General features: G+C 53.5%; 1 protein-coding gene across 2 annotated transcripts; it reads left to right on the top strand.

Annotated features, from left to right (window-relative positions):
• Window positions 1-670: 670 nt before the first annotated feature.
• Window positions 671-18,169, top strand: LOC120390299 (glyceraldehyde-3-phosphate dehydrogenase 2). Of its 2 annotated transcripts, XM_039512861.1 has the most exons (12): window positions 729-770; window positions 6,878-6,981; window positions 9,412-9,525; window positions 10,293-10,389; window positions 12,221-12,327; window positions 13,913-14,003; window positions 14,318-14,436; window positions 14,935-15,016; window positions 15,131-15,282; window positions 15,664-15,826; window positions 17,020-17,117; window positions 17,766-18,169. In XM_039512861.1, the coding sequence occupies exons 2-12, from the start codon at window positions 6,911-6,913 to the stop codon at window positions 17,836-17,838; spliced, it is 1,167 nt and encodes a 388-aa protein (XP_039368795.1). In that variant the 5' UTR covers window positions 729-770; window positions 6,878-6,910; the 3' UTR covers window positions 17,839-18,169. The 2 variants fall into 2 exon arrangements, with proteins under 2 accessions (XP_039368796.1, XP_039368795.1); XM_039512862.1 differs by lacking the exon at window positions 6,878-6,981 and having other exon boundaries at window positions 671-770.
• The last annotated feature ends 4,664 nt before the right edge of the window (window positions 18,170-22,833 follow it).

The raw sequence follows: 22,833 nt of genomic DNA on the forward strand, positions 1-22,833 counted from the left end.
TAGTTCTTGTGTTACGGGAAGGAGTAAACAACACTTCCTTATCTACTTTCTCTACACCAGTCATGATTTTATAGACCTCAAACATATCTCCCCTTAGCCCTCTCTTTTCCAAGCTGAAAAGTCCCAGTCTTATTAATCTCCCCTCATCACTGTGTTGCCTGCTCTTCCATCCCTGCTATCTAATCTACCTTTTCATTTCCATACCCCGCCCCCTCTCGTGTTTTGTCCAGTACCCAGGGAGGCAGTGGCAGAACCCAGGAGTCCTGGCTCCCGCCCTCCCCCCAGGGGTGTATTGCAGGGTCCAGCTCACATCAGACAGGGAGCAGTCAGGAAAACTACAATCCCCAGAAGCCCTCGCGAGCAGGTGTTCAACCGGAGGATGCTCAGGGCAGACGGATCTGCACATGCGCATGAAAACGGGAGTGGGAGGGGCGGGGTGGATGATCCTGGAGGAGGCGTGTGCCGCGGCGGTTGGTAACCGCCAGCGCGCCTCGCGACCACGACACGGCGCCTGCGCAGTAGAGGCCGCAAGCTTTTTCTCCGCCCCCTCCCGCCCGCTTTCCATCGCGACGGTTTGACCTGCACGCGCTGTGCGGTTACTAAGGCGCGCGCTGGTCGGAAGGGTGGGGCGGGGACAGCGCGCGCCAGCGAGTGCGGGGCGTGGCTAGGCGGTGAGGGAGGCGTGGCAAGGGAGGGGCGGGGGAGTATATAAACGGGCGTTTGAGTGGCTGCTCCTTTCATTCGACGCCATCCAGACACCAGAGCTCCTGGTATGTGGTGGGGCGCAGCAGGTGACGGGGAGGGGATGGTTCCGGGGGGCTGGATATAGGGTGTGGGGGGATGGGTTTGGCGTGTGGGGGATGGAGAAGGGGGGCTGGGTGTGTAATGGGAAGATGGTGATGGGTTGGGGGCTGGGTATGGGGATGGATGTGGGGTATGGGGTGGGGAGGGGATGGATATGGGGATGGGTGTGTAATGGGAGGATGGCTATGGGGTGGGGGCTTGGAAGTAGGATGCTCCTGGTGGGGGATGCAGCAGGGGATAGATTTGGGGTGTGTGTGTGGGGAAGGGATGGATGTGGGGGCTGGATATGGGGTATGTGGGAGGTGCTAGATATGGGGTTGGAAGTAGGGTGCTCCTGGTGGGGGATGCAGCAGGGGATAGATTTGGGGTGTGTGGGGGGGAGAAGGGGATGGATGTTGGGGGATGGATATGGGGTATGTGGGGGAGGTGCTAGATATGGGGGGTGTGGGGTTTGGAAGTAGGGTGCTCCTGGTGGGGAGAAGCTGTGGGGGATGCAGCAGGGGATAGGTTTGGGGTGAGGGTGGTTGGCTCTGGGGTGGGGGGATTGGATGTGAGCTGGGTGGGGGGATGGGGAGCTATGAGTGAGTGGTTGTGTAAGTGTGTGTGGCGGTGGTGATGGGCAGAGCGGGCTAGGGGAGTGGGGGGGGCTGTGGTGAATAGCAGGGCTTTGGGGCTGGTTTTGGAGCGGTTGATGGCTGCATGGGGTGGAGAGCTGGGGTTAGATGAGGGGGTGATGTGGAGAGGGGCCAGGAGGAGGTCTGAGGGGCAGCATATAGAGGAGTTGGGTGGGAGGGGTTAGTGGCAGAACTGGAGGGGCTGTGGGGCAGGGACTGCAGCTGTGGGGAGCTGCAGATGGAGAGGAGGCTGGGGGCATAGCTTGGGGCACTGTGTATGTGCAGGGAGTTGTGAGGAGGGGATGTCATGTCAGAGGGCAGGATGGGAGTGGAACAAGCATCTAGGGTGAAGTGTAAATGGGAGAGGGCCCAGGGGTGTATAGGGAACCCCCACCACCCCAGTTCCCAGTCTGGTAAGGGAGGGATGCAGCTCTGAGGTGGGAGTAAATCCGGGTGCCTTGGGGTGGGGAGAGGGGTGCAGGGATCTGCTGGGAGATCAGTTCCATGTGTTTGGGGCAGCTTGAGGGGGTGATGTCTGCAAAGGGGGGTGGGATGGAGGGGAGGGTGATGATGCAGACTGTGACCTGGTGGTGCCCTTGCACCATGGATCTCTCTAGAAACATGGCAACAGCAGGGAAACTCCAATCAGACTCCGCATCACCTCCCCTCCCCCTCCAGGCAGGGCCAGGCCGCAGGAGGGTTTACCTTCTAGTCACCCCCTGCAGTCATGCAAGAAATGAGCCCATCCTTCTGTGGGGGATGGGCAGCTGCATTCCTCTTCCTTTGGACCACCCATCGCCTCCCCATGTGGGAGACCTTCAATGGGCAGCGTCTCCCTGCTGATCAGGTCAAGTGGGTTCCCTGCTGCTTAATTAAAATAGAATCCACCCAAAATAGACTAAACCCTGGGGGGGGGCCGTGGCTGCATCTCCTGTTTTGAGGCCTTGTCCCTCCAAGCCTCTTATATGCTGGATTGGAGCTGGCTTGGACCCCCTGCCCCTCCAACCCAGCCCAGAATACCTCCAGGGAGTTTGCCTTGCTGCTTGGCCCTCTGCTCTCCTTCCTGTGCCCTGCCCCCTCTGATACGGGAAGCGTTTTATTGCTAGCATGCTTGTCCTTCCAGTTGCACCCCTTAGACAGCGGGTGCTGAAAATCCCCTGATCCTGGAGGGATTTAAACCGCTTCCTTCCGAACTGTTGTACTTCCAGTGAGGTTATATTGTTCCCCTCCCTCCATGTGAGCTAGGTGGGGGTAGCAGTTGCACAGGCAGGAGATGGCATGCTCCTCACGGCAAAATTGTGCCTCTCTCGGAGAACAGACTGCAATATTATTGCCCACCCTCTGCTGTATTGCACCACTACCGATGTCATATGCCCCTCCCCTCTGCAGAAGAGGCGGTCTCTCCCTATTAATTCATGTATGGCATCTAGCTTAAAATCCTCCACTGGTGGGAGGGCGAGAAGCATCTGTCTGTAATCCTGCTCAAGACTGACCGTTACAATGCTGATCTGTCGCAACCTAGTGTAGACAGTGGGGAGAGAGTTGTGTGCTCTATCCACTAGGTCCTGCTACTTTGGGCAAGTCACTTCCCCACTTTACCTCCCCCCCCCCCATTTCACAGATGGGGAAACTGAGGCAATTTCTGTAAAATGCTTTGAGATCTACACTTGTATTACCTAGCACTTCTCATCAGTACATCAGGCCCCAGAGACCCAAGTACATTTATAGCTCCTCTCCAGGGAGGCACTCTTGCCTCTACCAGCACCTGCAGCCAGCAAGCTGTTCTCTCTCCTGCCTCCTCCTTTCAGAAGAAAAAGGGGTGTGCATACAGAGCATATTTGTGACCCTCGGCCATGGTGCTGAGCGAGTATCTAAACTGAGCAGACTTCCTGTTTTTGATTGCTGGAAGTCTGCCGGAGGTGAAACTGGATGCGTCCTCTAGCGTGGGAAAGCAGACACCAGCTTTTGTGCTTGAGGAAACCAAGCGATCGGAACAAGTACCAAGGCGGGTGCCAGTTGTCTTATAGAGGCAACACGGTCTAGTGGTGGAAGCAGAGGGAGTTGGGTGGCTTGTGTTCTATTCTGCTACTGACTCTTCCAAGGTCATTTAATCTCCCCAGCTCTCCACATTTATAATGATGCTTGTGAAGTCCCTGAGGTTTGACGCCGGGTATCCGTGCCTGAGCGAAGACGGCAGTGTCTGTGGCGTGTGCCTAATGCGTTCTCGTCTGGCTTTGGCGTTCCATGTCCTGACCTCTCAATGTCACTGCGGTAGAATGCCTGCAGTGGGGTGGAAGAGGCCACATTCTTCTCTTCTCCCCCCCCATGGCCAGTACAGACTGGCCAGCTTATCTTGAATCGATATCCGGAGACTGTCGAGTGCTGAAGCAACAGGATGACTCAGTCGTATGCCATTAGTTCTGTTAAAACCTTTGCTGGGCTGGTGCAGATTATCTGCCTTTAAGATCCCTTGTATTCCTTTGTGTGTAGGCCCTAAAGCTACATATTCCCCGTGCAGTTGGGGGGCAACTGGGAAAGGGGCCATGGTGATGGACACCTAGCACAAGGGGGTCCTACTCCCTGAGGAGTCCTAGTTGCTACGGTAATACGAATGTCTGATGGATAATCAGAGTGTGCAAGGATATAGATGGTGGTCTCATGAGTCGTGCCAAAACGGAGACCCGCCATTTATGTGGCAAGCGTAGCTTTGCAGTGATGCTGCAGAAATGAGCGATCCAGTCCTCTTGCCTCTAGAACAACACGTCCTCTGCACCTTCTCTTCCTTGGGCAGCACAGCCATATTAGCTGGCCCTTCTTGCCGCACTTAGCCCTTGTCTACACTAGGGAACTTACAGCGGCACAACTGTACTGGTACAGCTGTGCCCCTGTAAGATCACTTGTGTAGCTGCTTTATGCTGACAGGAGAGCTCTCTCCAGTTGACATGATAAAACCACTTAAATGAGAAGCTCTCCCACCAGCCTAGCACTGTGCACCCAAGTTTTGCTGGCATGAGCACTCGTGTTGCTCAGAGGGGTGGTTTTTTCACACTCCTGAGCGACATAACGTTTTGCCAAATAAGCAAAACAAGTGATCATGTAGCCATGGTCTTAGATTTCAGGACTAGTAGCTGTGGAGTGAGAGAGCTGGCCATGGTCCCTTTGCTGGGAATGGAAGTGACGCTTGGTGGAAGCGGGATGGGAGCTGATCCTCACTCAGTGCTCTGCTGCAGACTCCATCTTGCAGAGCTGGCCATCTTGAAGCGAAATGCCACCTGCTGCCTCTAGCAGCTGCTGCCTCGATATTTTATTTTACAGCCTCCTGGATTCTGATTTGGGGGGGGGGTGAATTCTACAATAAATCCCACCCCAGCTTTGCAATCAGAGGTCTGCAGTGCTGAGTGCACACTCACAGGTGGCTTAATTCTTTGGTGGCTGGATATTAGCACCCCATCAGGGCTCAAGCCAAACCCTCTGCCTGCCTGCATTGATCTGCTGCATCTGTGGTTAGCTGTCCGCCTTGTTTGGTTTCAAAAACTAGTCCATCAGCTGGCTTGCCTGTGAGATTTCTGAGTGTTTATCTTAGCTCTGCAGGCCCTACTGTGATTTTTGTGGGGCAGAGGGTTGGCAGCGTGTAAGACCTAGACAGAACCTTTAGTGGTTTGGGTAGACGCTGGTGGGGAGGGATAGCTCAGTGGCTTGCGCATTGGCCTGCTAAGCCCAGGGTTGTGAGTTCAGCCCTTGAGGGGGCCATTTAGGGAACTGGGATAAAAATGTGTCTGGGCATTGGTCCTGCTTTGAGCAGGGGGTTGGACTAGATACCTCCTGAGGTCCCCTCCAAACCCTGCATTTCTATGATTGTATTCAGTCAGTGCTAGTGATTTCTGCCTTAGTTTCTTGGTATGTGACTTAATTGAGATCTGGGGGGAGTCTGAGACTGTCTGGTTCTGAAGCGACAGGATGACTCAGTCATATGCTGTTAGCGCTGTTAAAACCTAGAGTCCAGTTAAAATGCAGCATTCACCCACTCTTGTACAGATAGGGAAACTGAGGCACAGACATGGTGTGACCTTGGACAGGGTCATGCCCACTGGTACCAGAACCTGGGAACCCTGATTTCCAATCCAGTGCACTAACCCCTGTCACACTGCTTCTGTATCTGAGGGAGGACTGGATAAGAGGCTGTCGAACCGAGGGGTTGGGGATGTGAGCTACTCAGAGTGCTTGCTAAGAGCACTGGTCCCCGAAATGAAGTGGCCTTTGATGCATGAATCACTTGCTGTTCTGTGTGTGGTTTTTTTTGAGGGACAGACTCCAGGGGGATTTCTTAGCTCTCAAAAGGCTCAGGCTCCATGTAAACACAAAGCAGAGTGCTCTCTTCTTCCCCAGCGGGGCCTCATGCCAGATTCACCTTTGCCATTTGACCTTGTAACTGATGTCGTGGAGCGGGGCCTCTGGGAATCTTCTGGCTGATGCTATATTCTGCTGGTTCAGATGCAAGATGATGGCTGGCAGCATCATACCAGGATTTATAGCTGATGGAAGCAGAGGGCTGTGTAAATGGGCCTAGCAAAGTACTTGTGCTATCAGGGGCTTGGTGTGCTGTGTATTTCCACTACTTTAGTAGGCCTCATTCTGATACACCTGCCTAATGAATGACCTGGCTGCTGGGCTTCCACTGGTATTGCTCTGGGTCATGAAAGCGCATTCCCCTAGCACAATTGACATGGCGGCATCTGAGTCTGCAGGGAGCCTGAAACAATAGCGGGGTGGTGCAGGGGTAATGTCCCATACATCTGTGTTGCATTAACTCTGAAACCTGCTCTGGGAAGGTCCTAGCTGGCTCATCCAGTCAGAGTGCTGGGAGAGGGTGGGGACTCATGGATTGGGTTAGGGTCTGCAGAAAGCCCCCCCCACCACACAGAATCCACTGCTCAGTTGGAGGGGATGAGACCTCCCCTCAAGGATGCCCCTGACCTGCCTGAGGCCTGGGAACAGTGGGAAGGACTTGAGCCCTGAATTGTCTTAGAGGTGAAATTGACTTGATTAGGGTCAATTACGGGCATTCTAGATCTGCTCCTGCACTCAACCCACAAGCCCTTCCCCTGCCTAGCCTCTGCTGGGCAGACTTTGCCCTGACAAAACAGAGACCTCCCCTGAAATCGTGGCATGTAAGGCCCAGTAGCCCGTCTCTGGACGCTCCATCTGAATGTGCTTCATGCACATAAGCACATGAGTAGCTGTTGCAGGGGATGGGCCCAAGTGCTGTGCAGGATCAGAGCTGGTGACCCCATGATGGGATTAAATCGATGTCAAAGGAACTGAAATTAAGGACGACTTCTCTGTCTGGGTCCTTTCTCTAAAAGACCCGCACTAACTGTTAGAGCAACATAGAGCTCAGTAGAGTCAATGATTACATTAAAGCTCAGTTTTAAAAAGTGTCTTGCACTCGCTGTTTTCAGTATCTCCAGTCAGTAGCTAGGGCAGCCAGCAAAATGCTGCAGCGTTGTAACTCCCCGTTGAGCCAGGAGTCAGTTGGATCATCTGTTAGTGTCAAAGTTTTCAGGTAAGCTCTGATTTAAGTGAATCCTAGGGGGAACTTAAGTACATGTGGGCCTTACTCTGGCCTATATTTCTGGGGACTTGCTCGCCTTTACAGCTGTGTGTAGTGATAGGCAAATGACTGCGGGCTTCCCTTTTAAACTAAGATTTGATCCTCCTTGGTAAGAGCAGATAGTGACCTTCAAAATGCAGAGCAGATAGTGATCTCTGCACTTCAATCTCTCAAACAACTTGATCCCAGGAGATCAGATCCCAGGGTAAATTTGCAGGGCTATTTGGTAGATGATATTCTATGTATTCTGGTAGCATCTAAGCCCTTGAAGCATGGGCCTCTGCCTCTGTCCCAATCTGGGTATGTCTACACAGCACTCAGAGGTGTGACTGTAGCACGTACAGCATTGATAGGGCTCCACCAAATTCACAGTCCATTTTGGTCAGTTTCATAGTATAGGATTTAAGTCATAAATTTAATGATTTTAGCTATTTAAATCTGAAATTTCACAGTTCTAATTGTAGGGATCCTGACCCAAAAAGGAGCTGGGGGTGGTGGTGGTGTCACAAGGTTATTGTAGAGGGGGTTGTGCTGCCCTTACTTCTGCACTGCTGCCTGCAGAGCTGGGCCCTCAGTCAGCAACCACCATTCTCCGGCTGCCCAGCTCTGCAGGCAGCAGCACTGAAGTAAGGGTGGCATGGTGTGGTATTGCCACCCTTACTTCTGTGCTGCTGCTGGCAGGGTGCTGCCTTCAGACCCGGGCACCTGGCCAAGAGCCACCGCTCTCTGGCTGCCTAACTCTGAAGGCAGCGCAGAAGTAAGGGTGGCAATACAACACCCCACCCCCGCAATTCCCTTTTGGGTCAGGACTCCCAATTCTAGACACGCTGGTCTTCCCCGTGAAATCCCTATAGTATAGGGCAAAAGCGCACAAGACCAGATTTCACAGGGGGGAGAGCAGATTTCATGGTCTGTGACGTGTTTTTCATGGCTGTGAATTTGGTAGGGCCCTAAGCATTGATCTAGCCAGCTGAAATAACAGCAGTGAAACCTCAGCATGAGCTGGGATCCTGTGTATGGACTGGAGTGGCTAGTCTGTGCTGCGTCAGCTTTGCAGCTGCTGTTCATCACGCTAGCTAGATCAGGTAGGCCTGCGCATGCTGCAGTCACACCTCTGATTGCAGTGTAGCCATAGCCAAAGTAAAGGAAGCGTCTCCTTCTGTCCAATACAAGGGACTCCTCCACTGGGGCTTCATTAAAAACAGTCGTCATAGAATCCAGCTCATGCTTCCCTAGCTGTACCTGCAGGCTGACTAGTGTAACTTTACCTTACTGGGGCAGGCTGATAGCCAGGACTGATAGACACAACGGAGGCAGCATCTTGAATGCAATGTCACTTTATAGTCCTGTGCCTCATTGTGGATTCATCGACAGGAAGCTGTTCTACAGAAGCTATTCTGGATTATCTCTCTGAAGCTACTCTGGGATTGGCTCCCTGGGGGGCCACTTCCCAGAATAGCTCCCGGGCTTTAAATTCACACCCTACCTTATTCTGAAACCACTACCCCTGTCTGGACAAGCCTCAAGACTCCTGCTCAATACGCAGTCGCCCCTGGAAAGCAAATGGTGCTAGTGTGTGAGGAATGGGATAGATCAGATTGAATTTTGTTGAAACCAAGGTCTTCAGGGCACACACCTTGCTGCTCTTACGGTGCGTAGCACAATGGGGCCTTGTTTTTGGATCAGCCCAAGGCACTACAGCAGAACACTTGTTTGTGTAGCAGCATTGTTTGTTGGGTGCCCTTGACTGGATCACTCGGATCTCAAAGGTTAGAGCAAAAATAGAGGGACTGTGAGATGGGTAATGAGAGGATTGGGACTGTCCCTTTCCGGAATGGGAAAGAAACTGGACTGGGTGCTGCTATTCACCTTCTCCCCTGTGCAAACAAGGGGCGGGATGGGCAGCACACTTAGAACTGATCAGATGGTTTTGTTCCACGCTTCTGGCTTGCGGAACTCGGTGCCACAAGAGGTCACTTTGGCCAAGAGCTGAGAGGGATCCAGGAAGGGCGTAGAATAGCCAGAGTTCAGAGGGTTTCTTAAAATAGGATTTTGGAAGGGATGTAACCCTCAGATTTCAGGGCATAAGCCTCGACCTCTAAAGGAGGTCAGGAAGACACTTCATACCATGGACAGGCTATTCCATCACTGCCCTCGAGGGGGCCTTTCTTGCACCTTCCTCTAATGAAATTAGGACAGGCCATGGGGGGAGCTGGGATACTGGTCTGGATGGACCCACTGGACTCATGTAGCTGGGCAAATCCCATGTTCCCACTTGCTGTAAAGGAGCTGTGGTTTTCCCTTGCAAAAAGGCCTGTCTGCTGTTATCTTTATACTGGCGTCTGCCCCAGTCTCTACTCTGATTCCTCCTTTTCCTTCCAGACTTGAGGTCTCCCAGTCCCGAAAACCATCCGTACCGGAGAAAGTTGAGGAACCGGCTCCGGTAGAGAAACCAGTAGAACCAGTCATGTCTGAGCTCACTGTTGGGATTAACGGGTAAGGCCCCAAACTCCCTCTTATGCTGCCCAGAGGGCAGGAGTTGTAGCCCTCTACCGTGGCGCAGGTGGGGCCGCCCAGTGCAGCAGGAGTGGCAAGTTCTGCTGCGTGTCGTAAGAAGTGGTGGCCGTAACAGGCAGCTATGGTAAAATCAACCTTGCGGTGTTTCCACTCATTTTGCAAGTCACTCGGAGGCACCCGGCAGCTCCAGTGGCTGGGAACGCACCCTGCATTCAAAATAGCACTTGGCTCTCTGCCCCTGTGGTGTCACCAGACCCACTTACTGGCAGCCATCTTAATTTCAAGGAGGAGCCTGGCTCATTGACGGCAGTGGTGGTGGTGAACGAATGACTGAGCCCATCAATGCAGTTCTTGCTTTCTTAGTCAGAGGTGACTTCAGGGGTCACCAGGCTGTCATCTTGAAGCACTTCAATCCAGCAGCTGCAGCGGAGTTATGTCGGGGAATTCATGGAGGAACTTGTTCCAAGGTGGTCAGGGCGGCTGGCTTGTGCTACTACCAGATCAGAACTAGGGGGCACCACTAGAATGCAAAGCTAAGGGGGTAGCTTAATGTCCTAGTGATTGGACAGTCGTGGGGAAGCCCTGCTGACTGAGCTCCCATTGGCTGTGCTGCGAGTATGTGGGGGAGCTCTTAATGGCTAAGGAAGCTCAAAAGCCGGCATGGAAGAGACGTCCCTTCGTGACTAGCTCCCTGCATGGGACTATGGCTACGGGACTCTATCTAACTACTAACATTCCTGTTCCAGATTTGGCCGTATCGGGCGTCTGGTCCTCCGAGCCTGCCTGGAGAAGGGACTCAAAGTGGTGGCCATCAATGACCCCTTCATTGACCTCAACTACATGGTAACTTTACCGCCCCTCAATCCAATGGCCAAACTGTCCTGCCTACGACACTCTTCTGTATGTCTCGGAAGCTCAGACTCCCATAGTTAGTTCTCAGTGTCCCTGGACGATCTCCAACCTCAACCCTATGTAGATAGTGATTGCAGCGTGGTGGGATGGGCCAGCTGGCACATCAGCATGTGACGGGAGTGGAGGACTGAGGGGCCTTTTTCAGCCTGTCTGGCTTCCCTGGAGTGCAGCCTGGAACTGGGGTACTGCCGAGCCCTCTGACATACCAATCTGGGTCCCCTCTCACACTGCGGCTGTAACTAGCTGCAGATCTTTCCCAGTCCTGCACTCGCACAAACATCTACACAGGTATTGGACACCCAGATTCAGTTACCTGAAAGTTCACAAGTGGCTGAGAAGCAAACAGAGGCTCCAGCCAGCTTCCCCCAGCGCCACAGTCTAGGACGCCAGAGCTGTACTGTCTTGGCCTAGTCAAAAGCCTGACGGGTATAAGTTTATTACCCAGTCTGCCCTGCTCTCAATGTGGAGAGGAGAATGCACCATTTTTTGTTCATGAGCAAACAAATCTTCCCCAAACACTTCTAAAACAGTGTGTGTTGCTAGGTAAAAAATATAAAGCAGATTTAAAAGATTTTAAGTGATTTTAGTGAGCGTACAGATCAAAGCAGATGACCTACAAAATAAAACAAAAACGCAATCTAAAATTTATAAACTAGATAGGATTTGAATCAAGGAGTGTCTCGCCCTGTTAGCTAGTACAAGCAGGTTACAGCTTTTGCTTACGCGGGCTCAAATTTATTCTCTCCTGCTTGGGATCCCCTTCCCCAGTTCAGTCTTGGTTCCTCTGGTGTTTTCAGGTGTTGTGTTGTAGGGGAAGCCAGGCCAAGTGGTGATGTCACTTTCCCACTTTTATAGCTTCTTCCAGTTTGCTAGAAAGATCTTTGCTCATGATGTGGGGGTCTGCCCCACCCAAGCATCCTCCAGTGCCCTCTGGGAAGCCTCAGTTGTGAACAATTCCGGAGATAGTCCCTGGGCGTGTGGATTCCCTTTAATGGGGCCATTAGCACTGTCTAGCTTCTTCATTGTTGTACCTAAAAGCCTCTGTGTGGGTGCTTCCAGCTTCACAACAGAGCAAAACTTCACAGCTCCCCATGCAATGACAGCACATCCAATTCAACAGATCCAGCCTTTTACACTGATGCTTCACAAGGCAGATTTTGTACAAAACATGCCATAATTATATCCTCATATAGTAAATATGGGGTGCACATTGTCACACAGCCACGGCAAACTTTCCTCTGAGCTGCCTCACCTGGGACTTGATCGTCGTGTTCCAGTCCAAGCCAGCTCCCATAGCTGAGAAGCTGGCTGGGAGACTTGGGTTTTTCTCTTGGCCTTACGTATACCGCACCTGCTGGTTGCGAAGGAGCCATTGCATCTCTGATACCCAGCTTTGTCTAGGACCCATCCTGCAGTCACTGTTGGGTTTGATTGCTCAGTGCTAGGACTCTAAAGGCACCATACCCCTTAGCTTTCAGGGAGCTCGGCTCTTCTGCTCTCTGTGCTGATGCACCCTCATTCGGTGTCCTCCTCTGGATCTACTTGGAGGATAGTCTTAATGCCGGCTGCTCTACCGCACAGCCAGAGGTTTGCTGCTGATCAGTCCCCCCTCTTGAAGAGAACTGGTCACCGGCGTAACCTTTTGCAGTTGATGGAAGCAGAGTTGATCAGTTAGGGAGACTCCCCTGCTGAATGACAGCAGTTGCCTCGGGTAACTCCACCAGGGCTTGGGCTGCTCGGCTCACACGTTCTCCCCTCTCAGGTGTACATGTTCAAGTATGACTCCACTCACGGGCGCTACAGTGGCGAGGTGAAGGCTGAAGATGGCAAGCTGGTGGTGGATGGCAGTGAGATCTCAGTGTTCCAGTGGTGAGTAGGGGGAGCTGAACGGACCTATTCTCCATGACCCATCAATGGCTGTAAGCCAGCATGCGTGGGGATGGTGTCCCTAGCCTCTGCTTGCCAGAAGCTGGGAATGGGCGGCAGGATGGGTCACTTGATTACCTGTTCTGTTCATTCCTGGCATTGGCCATTGTCAGAAGACAGGATACTGGGCTAGATGGACCTTTGGTCTGACCCAGTCTGGCCGTTCTTATGTAGTACAGGGTGCAGGCTAGAACCTGGCAACTCATCACTGGCATAGTGCTTGGGATCTTGCTGCTAAGCAGGGCCAGTCTGCTCGACACTGGGAGGGGAGACCTGAGCCAGGTGCATGGTGCTGCAGGATGTGAGGGTCCTTCCACAGTGGATCAGTGCTAATGGTTGCCAAATGGCTGGAGGGCTGTCTTCTGTTGGCTAGCTGGGAAAACAGAGCATTGAGTCCTGAGAGCCTTTCTGCACTATGGTGGCATCACTCCAGCGTTCTGATGGTTAGGCTAAAACTCCTTCACCCAGTTTCAGCTGGCTGTACTAAACTTCCTGTACAGAGTCTAGGACAGGAAGCTAGCATTGGCATTAAATCAGCTGCCATGTGCCACTTCAGAGGTGGTAGAATTGCAGTGTACAGACAGCAACTCCTGTACACTGCAGCGTTCAGCAGTGTCTAGAGAAATAACTGCTTTCCCATATAGCATGTCCAACTACGTGCGACTCGTACCAGTCTAGCAGAGCCCAGATGTCCTAATCTGCCTCCTGCATCACTAGGCCTGCCTGCTTCACTTCAAGATGTGAATCTGTAGTGTAAAGGAGACACCTCCCCTGACTCTGAAGCCCATCAGGTTGAGCTAAGAGCACGGCTAGCTGGAAATGTCCGTCGGGTTTCACGCCAAATCAGAAGTGATTGGTCTCAGTACAGGGTGAAATCCTCTGGCCTGTTATACAGACCAGACTAGATGAGAAGTCCCTTCTGCGAATCCAGCTCAATTCAGGAGATGAGAGCCTAGCATCTAGAGGGTAAGATCCAGGCATCTGGACCCCTGAAGGATCATGCTAGTGCAAATGAAGGGATGGGGCGTGGACCTGACGGAGCTATGCAGTGATCTCTAGGTACTTGTGTGCAGCCCATCGTTGCGGTGTCTGCCGCCCAAGTACTAATAGGCTTTTCTTCCCAGCCCCCTGTGAGCAAGGGGAAAGGACAGATTTACAGGTTGGGGGAAACTGAGTCACAGATCTAGTGCATGGCTGCTCAGGGGGTCTGGTGGGGCTGGCAGTTGAACCTAGATCTCAAGAGTATCTGTCCAGTGCCTTGAAACCAGAAGACCAGCCTTTCTCCAGGTTGCTGATGAGTCTCCACTCAGCTGTATCTCTGTCACCCTAGAAATGACAGATTTTTCAAAGGAAGAGTTGGGTGCCAAGGGGCTGGTGTATCGAGGTCCTTGGAGGCTGGGGGTCCCACACCACTCCCTCAGCTGTATGGAATTGGGACCGAGTCCTCATCTGGGCTTGAACATGTGCATTGACCTCCTGGAAGTAGCCGGCCCTTGGGGCAGTAACCCTGGTCTGCTGTCTCTTACAGCATGAAGCCCAGTGAGATTCCCTGGGGTGACGCAGGAGCTCTGTACGTTGTCGAGTCCACCGGAGTCTTCCTCAGCATTGACAAAGCTTCGGTGAGTGTCTGAGCTACCTAGCTTGGTACAGGAACTGCGAGCCCATGGCTGACTGGCACGTGGGGCTCAGACACCTGCTTGTCCTCCTTGACTGGGAATTTGAGAACCTGTGGCTAACAAGCTGAGCCACTACAGGGCTAGGACAGCCTGGCTGTGCCTGGGATGCCATTCTCCTGGGCAGCCTTCATCCAAGACCTTGGTGTGATGGAGTCTTCCGTCAACACCTAGGTCTGCTAGTGCCTAACTCCTCCAGATGAGGTTGGCCTGACCTTCTGCATAGCAGGATCCCCCATGATTAGCCTTCTCTTCCACAGGCCCATATACAAGGCGGAGCCAAGCGAGTGGTAGTGAGCGCCCCCTCCCCCGATGCTCCCATGTTCGTCATGGGTGTCAACGAGGACAAGTACGACCCATCCAGCATGACAATCGTCAGGTAAGACCCGCCTCCCCACATCGTGCGTGCGTGTGTGGGGGAGTTGGACAATAGGATGGGACGGCTTTCTGAGTTGCTCCCCAGACTGGCTTGGAGTGATCTCCTGAGTCTGGCTTGTCCATGGCCGAGGAGAGATGAGGGCATGGATCTCCCCTTTGGGATCGGAGGGATGTTTGAGAGCCTCCATTTTGGGGACATGTGCCTGAGGAAAGGGACCAAGACAAGAATTTAGCGACTTGTGCCATACAGTTGGGAAGCAAGAGGCCTATAGACAGCTTGTGCGGGAAGATTGTCCCCTCAAGAGGAGGGCAGGTGGGCTTCCACCTTGACGTGTGAGCAAAGACTATCCTAATCAGCATGGTTTCTATTGTCTCCCTTACACCAGGGAGAAATGGGGGTGCGGGTGGGAATGGGAACTCAACTAGGCAGGCTACTGGCACTCCTCCAGTAGCAGGTGTTTGCCAGACATCAGTCTGACTTCCTTCCCTCCCCATGTAGCAATGCCTCCTGCACCACCAACTGCCTGGCGCCTCTGGCCAAGGTGATCCATGACAACTTTGGCATTGTGGAAGGACTCATGGTAAGTCTTCTGTGTGCTGTTGACCCCCAGCCGCTTGCCTGTGTGCAGGAACAGGTGACTGACTCTCTCTAGCTTCTACCAGCTCATAACCATGCTTCTCGTCTCGACCTTCAGACCACAGTGCATGCCTACACTGCCACACAGAAAACCGTGGATGGTCCCTCTGCCAAGGCCTGGCGTGACGGAAGGGGTGCCCACCAGAACATCATCCCAGCATCCACTGGTGCTGCCAAAGCAGTTGGCAAGGTCATCCCAGAGCTGAACGGGTACGGGCCATGTCTTAGTGAGCGGGCAGCAGGAGAAGTCTCTGGCCTAGGCCTCCCTGTAGCAATCCTGCCCCAGGTGGCTGGGTGATGTCCCACAGGCCAGATGGTGGCTGGGAGAGAAACTCTGGCTCCTAGAGGTGGCCATGGTGATGGGCAAACCACATCTGTTTAGAAGCTTGTACCATTCATGGCGTCTGACATGCTAGCAGTGTTGGCTAAGCAAACCCCCAAACACTACATCTCTGTTGGGAGGGTCTGGGGGTCTCCCTTTTGGGGCTCCAATTCCAGAACTGCTGACTGGTCTTCTAGAGCCATCAGAGTCTTGCTCACAGGCCGTCCTTGCTGGTTCTCTCATTGGCTGAACTTCCCTCCTCCTCACAGGAAGCTCACCGGCATGGCATTCCGTGTGCCTGTTTCTGACGTCTCCGTCGTGGACCTAACCTGCCGCCTTGCCAAGCCGGCGACCTATGCTGAAATCAAAGAGGCCATGAAGAAGGCTTCCGAGGGCCCCATGGCTGGGATCCTGGGGTACACAGAAGATGAGGTGAGCAGGGAATGGGTGCAGCCATCTTGAGTGCTGGCAGCAAGGTTGGACTCGGGGTGTGGAGGCCAAAGCAACATGGGTGACATGCTGAGATCTGAGCTGTAACCCATGCCGACCCCCAGGCCTTGCTAGGGGATGCTCTGATGCCAGAAGTGGGGGTGAGTTCTGCTTGCTGAGCTCATTACCCTCCCTCTGCAGATCTGTCAATACAGGTTCACTTCCCGTCTCAACTGGTGCCCACATGCAGCACATCAGCCAGTTGCCTAGTCTGAAGGGCACTGAAGATGAACCATGCTAATGAAGCAGTGTGATGTTAGCAGGGCTTGGTGTAGGGAAAACACTGGCCGCAGATGACATCAAGCGTTGCTTCAGGTTGGGTCCCAGTGGAGGGGAGCACATGACAAATGCCAGCTCTGTATCCACAGAGCTATATAGGGCCTGCTCATGGGGGCAGCACGCTGGTACGCATTGGCTTGGTGTGTTGCTACCGATTCTTCCGGGCCTTCTGGGGATTCGCTATTCAGTGCTTTAGCTGGCTGCATGGAGGGATCAAGAAGAAATTTTTGGATATAATCTGGGCCTTCACACTTCCTCTGAAACATCATCTGGTACCCCAGGCTGGTGGGCCAGAGAATCCCTTTTGAATGCCTGGCTGGTGTCTTCACATGCTCAGGGCCAAACTGACTGCATTTGGGGTCAGGAAGGAATCTTCCCCTTCCCCAATCCCATCAAATCGGCAGGGACTTACATTTTTCACCTTCTTCCCCAGCATGGGGCATAGATCATCTGGGCAGGTCTTGTCAATCCAATTCCCTGCCATGGATGGGACCTCAGGCGCTGGTGGCATCTCAGTCTCCTGTTCTCTGCTGGTGGCATGTAACAGTTGAGTCTCCTGAGGACTGAAATGCTGCTGTCTGTCTGAAGTCCTTGGGTTGACTATGGGGGTAACGGTGACATTCTGTGGCCTGTGCTATACCAATGCTAAGACTGATCTAATAGTCTCGGCCTTTAGCCTTATTAAATCTTGATGTGCAGCCTATGGTGCAATCAGAGCTGCTTCTGGGGACCTCTGGCCAAGGGAGGCCAGTCTCCTACTGAACTGGCCTGTACGCATTCTTCCCGCTCCTGCATCTCTCTAACTAAAGCCAAATGCCCCAGTAGCCAATCCTGACGCATGCCCCCCTCACTTGCAGGTGGTCTCTTCTGATTTCATCGGCGACAGTCATTCCTCCATCTTCGATGCTGGAGCTGGGATCTCCCTCAATGATAATTTTGTGAAGCTCATCTCCTGGTAAGGCCTGGCAGAGGGATACTGCACTTGGTCCGAAGCAGAGGGAGGGGTCTGAAAACCAGCCTCTCGAGCATGCTGGACTCCTCCACCCCAGCCTTCTAGGAGTCCAGTGACCACTCTCCAGAGTAGGTCAAGAACCAGTGGGTTTCATCAACTGCATCTCACTTGCCTGGCATGAGGTATCTGGGTTCCCCTAGCTGTAGAGTACACTTGGAGCACCTTAGCCTAGTCCCATGCACAGAGGGCCCCCATAACCCAGCTGAAGACCTTTGGGTGAATGACTAAATCTGAGGGTCCCAGTCCAGATCTAGTGAGGTCACTGGCCCTGAAGCTAAGCTCCAGGAGAAGAACCGGAGATAGGCCAGAGATCACACAGAGAGACTGAGGACAAACCCAGATCTCCTGAGTCCCAGTCAATGCCTTAAGCACAAGGTCCTCTACTACCTCTGCCTTCTTCCAACCATCCTCGATTGGTCCAGAGGCCTATAGGCAGTGGCATGTGGCTGAGGCAATAGGGATGGGAAACCAGGAGCCCCCTAGAGGACGTGTGGAAACATCCAGTTGGGAGGGTCTCCTTTGTGGTCGGGGTTGTCCACTTGGTGTGTGAGGTGGCTGAGAACTGAACTTGTCCCTCTTCTCTTCCCGTAGGTATGACAACGAATATGGCTACAGTAACCGGGTTGCAGACCTCCTGAGTCACATGTACACCAAGGAGAACTGAGCGCCTGTCCCACTTACATTCCAGGCCATCTGAAGAATCCGCCTCACCCCCCTCTAGACATATTTGGCCACAAGATCCATCTTATCTTAATGCTTCAACCACACGGCCCCAAACGCTGCGCCTCGTCTGTCCCCGTAAACCTTTGTGCGTGTCCATGTGCGTGTGTGACTCCTGCTCTCACAACGGCCTGCGTGCGCCTAACCAGAAAACTGCACCAACGCCTCCCCGGGGGAAGGAGCCTAGCCCGGGGTTAGTAGTGGTCTCTGGCGGTAGTGTCATTGAGATTTCATAAGTGTTGGAAATAAAAGCCACCTAAAGTTGCGGAAACATGGGTGAAATTGTCCAGATCCTTTATTCCCACCTGGTTCTGAAGCCTGGGCCCGAATGAGATCATGGTTTCAGTGCTAGACTATTGACTATTTGTGTAGTCCTCAAGGACTGCAAACGTAGAGCAGTAGCACCTCATCTCGGACGGTGCGGTAGTGCCAGGTGCTGCACACATGATTCCTTGCCCGAAAGACCTAAGCCTAAATACACGAGGAGGGGAAACCGAGGCAAGGCCCAGACAGTGCCTTAAGCACAAAGTAGGTCCTGAAGCGGCTCTAACAGGGTCCTGATCTGCAAACCACATCGCTGCAGGTTTTTCATGGGGGCAACCTCTCTAATTGCTTGTTTCTCTGCTGAATGTTTGTCACCTGCCTGTAGACAACCAGTGGCCCACAGATTGCCACCGAGCACCATCGGCACAAGGTCACCCCCAGCCAGGGTTGGGATCTGTATTGACAGCAGCTGTCAGGTCTTGTCTCTCTGCAAGGGGTTGAACCAGAGTTTGGCGGCTAGGGCCAAGGGTGTCCTACCATGGTGGGGTGGAGAAATTAAAGCATTGCTGATAGTGCTGCCTTCAGGTGCTTCATAATGACTCTTCTAGAGCCTGGAGGCCGGCAGTCCCTGCCTCCCCAGCCAGGGCGGGGGCTTGTCCACACCTGATCTCTGAATGGAGCCATTCAGGGCCTTGCCTCGTTGCTTGGCACCAGCCGACCAGCTGTTGCAGATTCTCCATAACGGTCTCCATTATGTCTCGCTTGGCATGTCACCATGTTGGCAAAGGGCTGGTCTCTCCCAAAGCAGGATGCACCATGGTGGCAGTGGCTGGGCCCCTTGCGCTTGGTATGTGCTTTCCTAGCATGTCCCCGCCAGAGGCTGGGGCACCCACATGCTGAACTGCTAGTGCTTGCCCAGAAAACGCCCCCTGATTCTAAGTTGTTGGGTGTAGCTGAAGCGCCGTTCCAAAGCGTGAACGGGCCAATAGCCAGCCTGCGCCCCCTGGATCACAGCCTGCGCCCCCTGGATCACAGCCTGCAGCGCCTCTTGAAAACGGCGGCCCAGCCTTGCAACCCTAGAGTCTTGATATCTCTGCCTTTCTTGGCTGCTGCAGAGGAATTCTATTCTAGCAGCCCCAGCCTCCTGCCAGGACCTCGCTGGGGTAGGTATGTCACAAGCCTGAGAATGGGCTGGAAGGACCAATCTCCTGTCCTCTGCCAAGGGCCAGGAGCAGGGGCTTCAGAGGGAATGAACAGAGCAAGGCAGTTCCAGAGTGATCCGTCCCCTGTCCAGTCCTGGCTGCTGGCAATGAGCTTTTGGGACCCCTAGAGTATGAGGTTTTGTCCTGGACCATCTTGTCTAAGTCATCGATGGCCCTATCCTCTGAACTTAACGAGTTCTCTTGTTGAACCCAGGTATAATTTTGGCCTTCCCAGCATCCCCTGGCAGTGAGTTCTCCAGGCTGGCCAGCTGTTGGGGGAAGGAAGTATTTACGCTTGTCTTACAGCTGCTGCCTGTTCTCTTCCTAGTGACCCCAAGTTCTTAGTGTCCCCACCCCTAACTCGTCTCCCCACCGTTCGTGATTTTATAGATTCATATCCCCCCTCAGTCACCTTGTTTCTAAGCTGAACAGGCCAAGTCTTTTCAATCTCTCTGCACGTGCGAGCTGTTCATACCACACTGTTTTTGTTGCCCTTCTCTGCACCTTTTTCCACTTCTAACTTTTGTTTTGAGATGGGGCACAGACCTGCACCAAGTATTCGAGGTGTGGCCGTACCATGGATTTATACCCCGGTGGTATATTTTCTGTCTGACTGTCTCTTCCGTTCCTAACGCTTGTTAGCTTTTTCACAGCTGCTGTCCTCAGGACTGTCCACAATACCTACCTCCCCTTTCATGAGCAGTGACAGCACCTGAGACTCCATTTTGGGGGCAGCGTGGGGCCTGTTTCCCCTGTGCATTCCTTTGCGTTTATCAACATTGAATTTCACTTGCCTTGGTGTTACCTAGTGTAGCAATGTCTCTTTGTAACTCTTCATCAGCAGCAGCTTTGGACTTCCGTAGCTCGAGTAACTGTATTGCTTGCTAACTTTGCTGCCTCAGTCTTTACCCCTTTTACCAGTCAGTTGGGAATAGGGTGGTCCCCGTACAGATCCCCAGCGTTCACCATTATTTATTTCCTGTGATAGTGAAAACTGACCATTGGTTCCTAGGTGGGGGTTAAGATAGGAAACAGTTCCTGAGCCACTCGGCACAAAAAAGCAATCCTACAATCAAACTATACAAGGAAATTGCAGCTGGTATAAACCAACAATGAGCCAGGAGTGACCTACAGGGGCTATGGCTCCCTATGCACCCGATAATGTTGTGGTGGGGACGGGTTTGAAAGATGTAACTAGGAGATGATGGAGGCTGGCAGCAGCGAAGGGGGTGACAGCTCCCTGGGGTGGGGGTACATAACAGGCCAGGAACAGCAGACAAGCAGCTGGTGGTTGAGGTGACGGAGAAGTGGAGCCAGGGGTGGGGTAGACAAAGCACCATAGCTCAGATCTATTACCCGTGTATGATAGAAGGGAAACTGAGTCACAGGAGGCAAAGGGCTCTTAGAGAAATAGCTTATAAGCCCCATCCTCCGAAAATCCCATCTGCTACTCCCCACAACCCATCCTCCTTACCCACCAGCACTTGCTTTCACTGCCTGTGCCATCTATTTACTCCCTTAGAAGGGGAAGTAGCAGCTGTTCCTCCTGTGTGTGAAACTCCTGAGTAACCCAGCATGACTCTGGACCTTCCTGCTAACAGGGTCGCCTTCTCCAGGAAGTATCAGAGATTCACCCACAAAAGCTCATGCTCCAAAACATCTGTTAGCCTATAAGGTGCCACCGGACTCTTTGCTGCTTCTCCAGGAAGGAGAAAACAGGCTGGGTTAGCATAGCCCTCCTGCTCTAACCACTAGACCCCACTCCCTTCCCACAAGTGGGGTTAGAACCAAGGAGTCCTGGGGCCCAGCTCCCCTGCTCTAACCACTAGACCACAACCCAACTCTCCTGTTATTTTCCTCTTCAAATCTAGGCCAGGTGAGCTGATTCAAATGGCAACGCCAGGCTGCCACCCAGTGGCCAATGTGGCTATGACAGGGAGGAAGAGCTGCTTCTTCAGCAAGGTCACCCTGCGTGGCATCAGCCTTGGGCTCCCAGGCTGCGTGTGATCCACTTAGGAGTTGACGTCAGCGGGAAGTGAGGCTGAGGACACCAGCCAGGGCGTGTGGAGCAGGGACGCGGGGTGGGGACGTGCACAGATGGCCGCGCGGGGCCTAGTCTCAGACCTCGCGGCCGCTTGGGAAAGTCCAATTCCAGCCCTGTAGCGCCCGTGTGAAGCTGCAGTGGGGCGACCCGGCTGGGGCATCGGCAGCCTGGGGGCTTGGGGTCTGGGAGCAGCTAGAGGCTGCAGCTGAGATGCCAGTGGGCTGGACCCTGCCCAGATGCAGCCAGAGACAGGCCCTGCCCCAGCTGAGATCAGGGCCCCGTCGTGCCGGGCGCTGCCCAGCCAGAGCCAGGCCCTGGCCCTAGATGTCACAATCTCCATAGGAAGGGATGATTATGGTGCCCATTGTACTGACAGGCAAACTATGGCCCCCAAGAGATGCAGTGACTCTCCTAAGGTCACAAAAGCAGCCTGTGGCAGAACTGAATAATGAACTGAGATGTCCGAATCCAGGGTCTTAACACCAGCTCAATCCTAGCTGCCAGGGGAGAGTCCCTCTCCCCCACAGCACAGCGCCCCCTTGAGCTGTGCTGGGACATCAGGGGCAGTCCTGGCGGCCAGGGCAGAGCCCCCCACCCCGCTCCCTGTAGCACAGAGGTTGTGGGGCAGACCTGACTCCAGCCGGGGATTTATGGCAGCCTGCTGGGAGGAGCTAATTGCAAAGGGCGTGAATCTAACTAGAGGGGCGGCAGCAGGGGACGGTGCCTCTGCCACCCTCTCATCCCGGCTCCGGATAAAGGGCTCAGAGAAAATCCCAGCCGCTTACGCAATGGGATTAGGCACAAAGGCAGGGAAACCCTTGGAGCCGCTGGATGCGGCAGTGAGGAACATCTGGCCGGGCTGCCCTGGATTGAGCCACTTATGGGGGTTGGGGGAAGGGGAAATGATTGTTTAATAACCCCTTATTGTCCCCTGGATCTGGCTTCCACAGACCCCTTTTAGCTTCAGGATGTGGAGTGTAGGCAGAATTCCAGTGCCGGGGATGGAACCCAGGCGTCCTGGCTCCCAGCCCCCCCCCCCCGCTCTAACCACCAGATCTCCACTCCCTGCATAGACCCCAGGAGTCCCGACTCCTCCTCCTCCCCTTCTCAGACCCTACTACTATTATTAATACCTCCCCATGCATAGTGGGGAGCCGTAGTCCTTATGGCTGAGGAAGCGGGCTGGAAGACTACAGCTCCCATAGTGCACTGCTGCCAGCTCTTGCTGCGTCACGGGAAATGTAGTCCAGTGACCGAGTGACTAGAACTCCCATGCTGCCCCGCTCGCCATACTGGGTGCACAGCCTCATGGGAGATGTAGTCCAATGGTACTGTGACCGTTTCTGATTCCCATAGAGCTTTGCTCCCAGACCAGCTGGGTGCGCGTTGCATCTTGGGTGTTGTAGTCCAATTACCCAGTTAGGCCAAT

This window comes from Mauremys reevesii, linkage group 24 (assembly GCF_016161935.1).
Source record: "Mauremys reevesii isolate NIE-2019 linkage group 24, ASM1616193v1, whole genome shotgun sequence".
Taxonomy (NCBI): domain Eukaryota; kingdom Metazoa; phylum Chordata; order Testudines; family Geoemydidae; genus Mauremys; species Mauremys reevesii.

Excerpts from the sequence above, each read along its gene's own strand:
- LOC120390299 (XM_039512861.1), top strand. The coding sequence starts at position 6,911 with ATGCTGCAGCGTTGTAACTCCCCGTTGAGCCAGGAGTCAGTTGGATCA. Across the intron at positions 14,004-14,317 it reads TCAGCATTGACAAAGCTTCG|GCCCATATACAAGGCGGAGC; the intron begins GTGAGTGTCTGA and ends TCTCTTCCACAG. Across the intron at positions 17,118-17,765 it reads TTTGTGAAGCTCATCTCCTG|GTATGACAACGAATATGGCT; the intron begins GTAAGGCCTGGC and ends CTCTTCCCGTAG.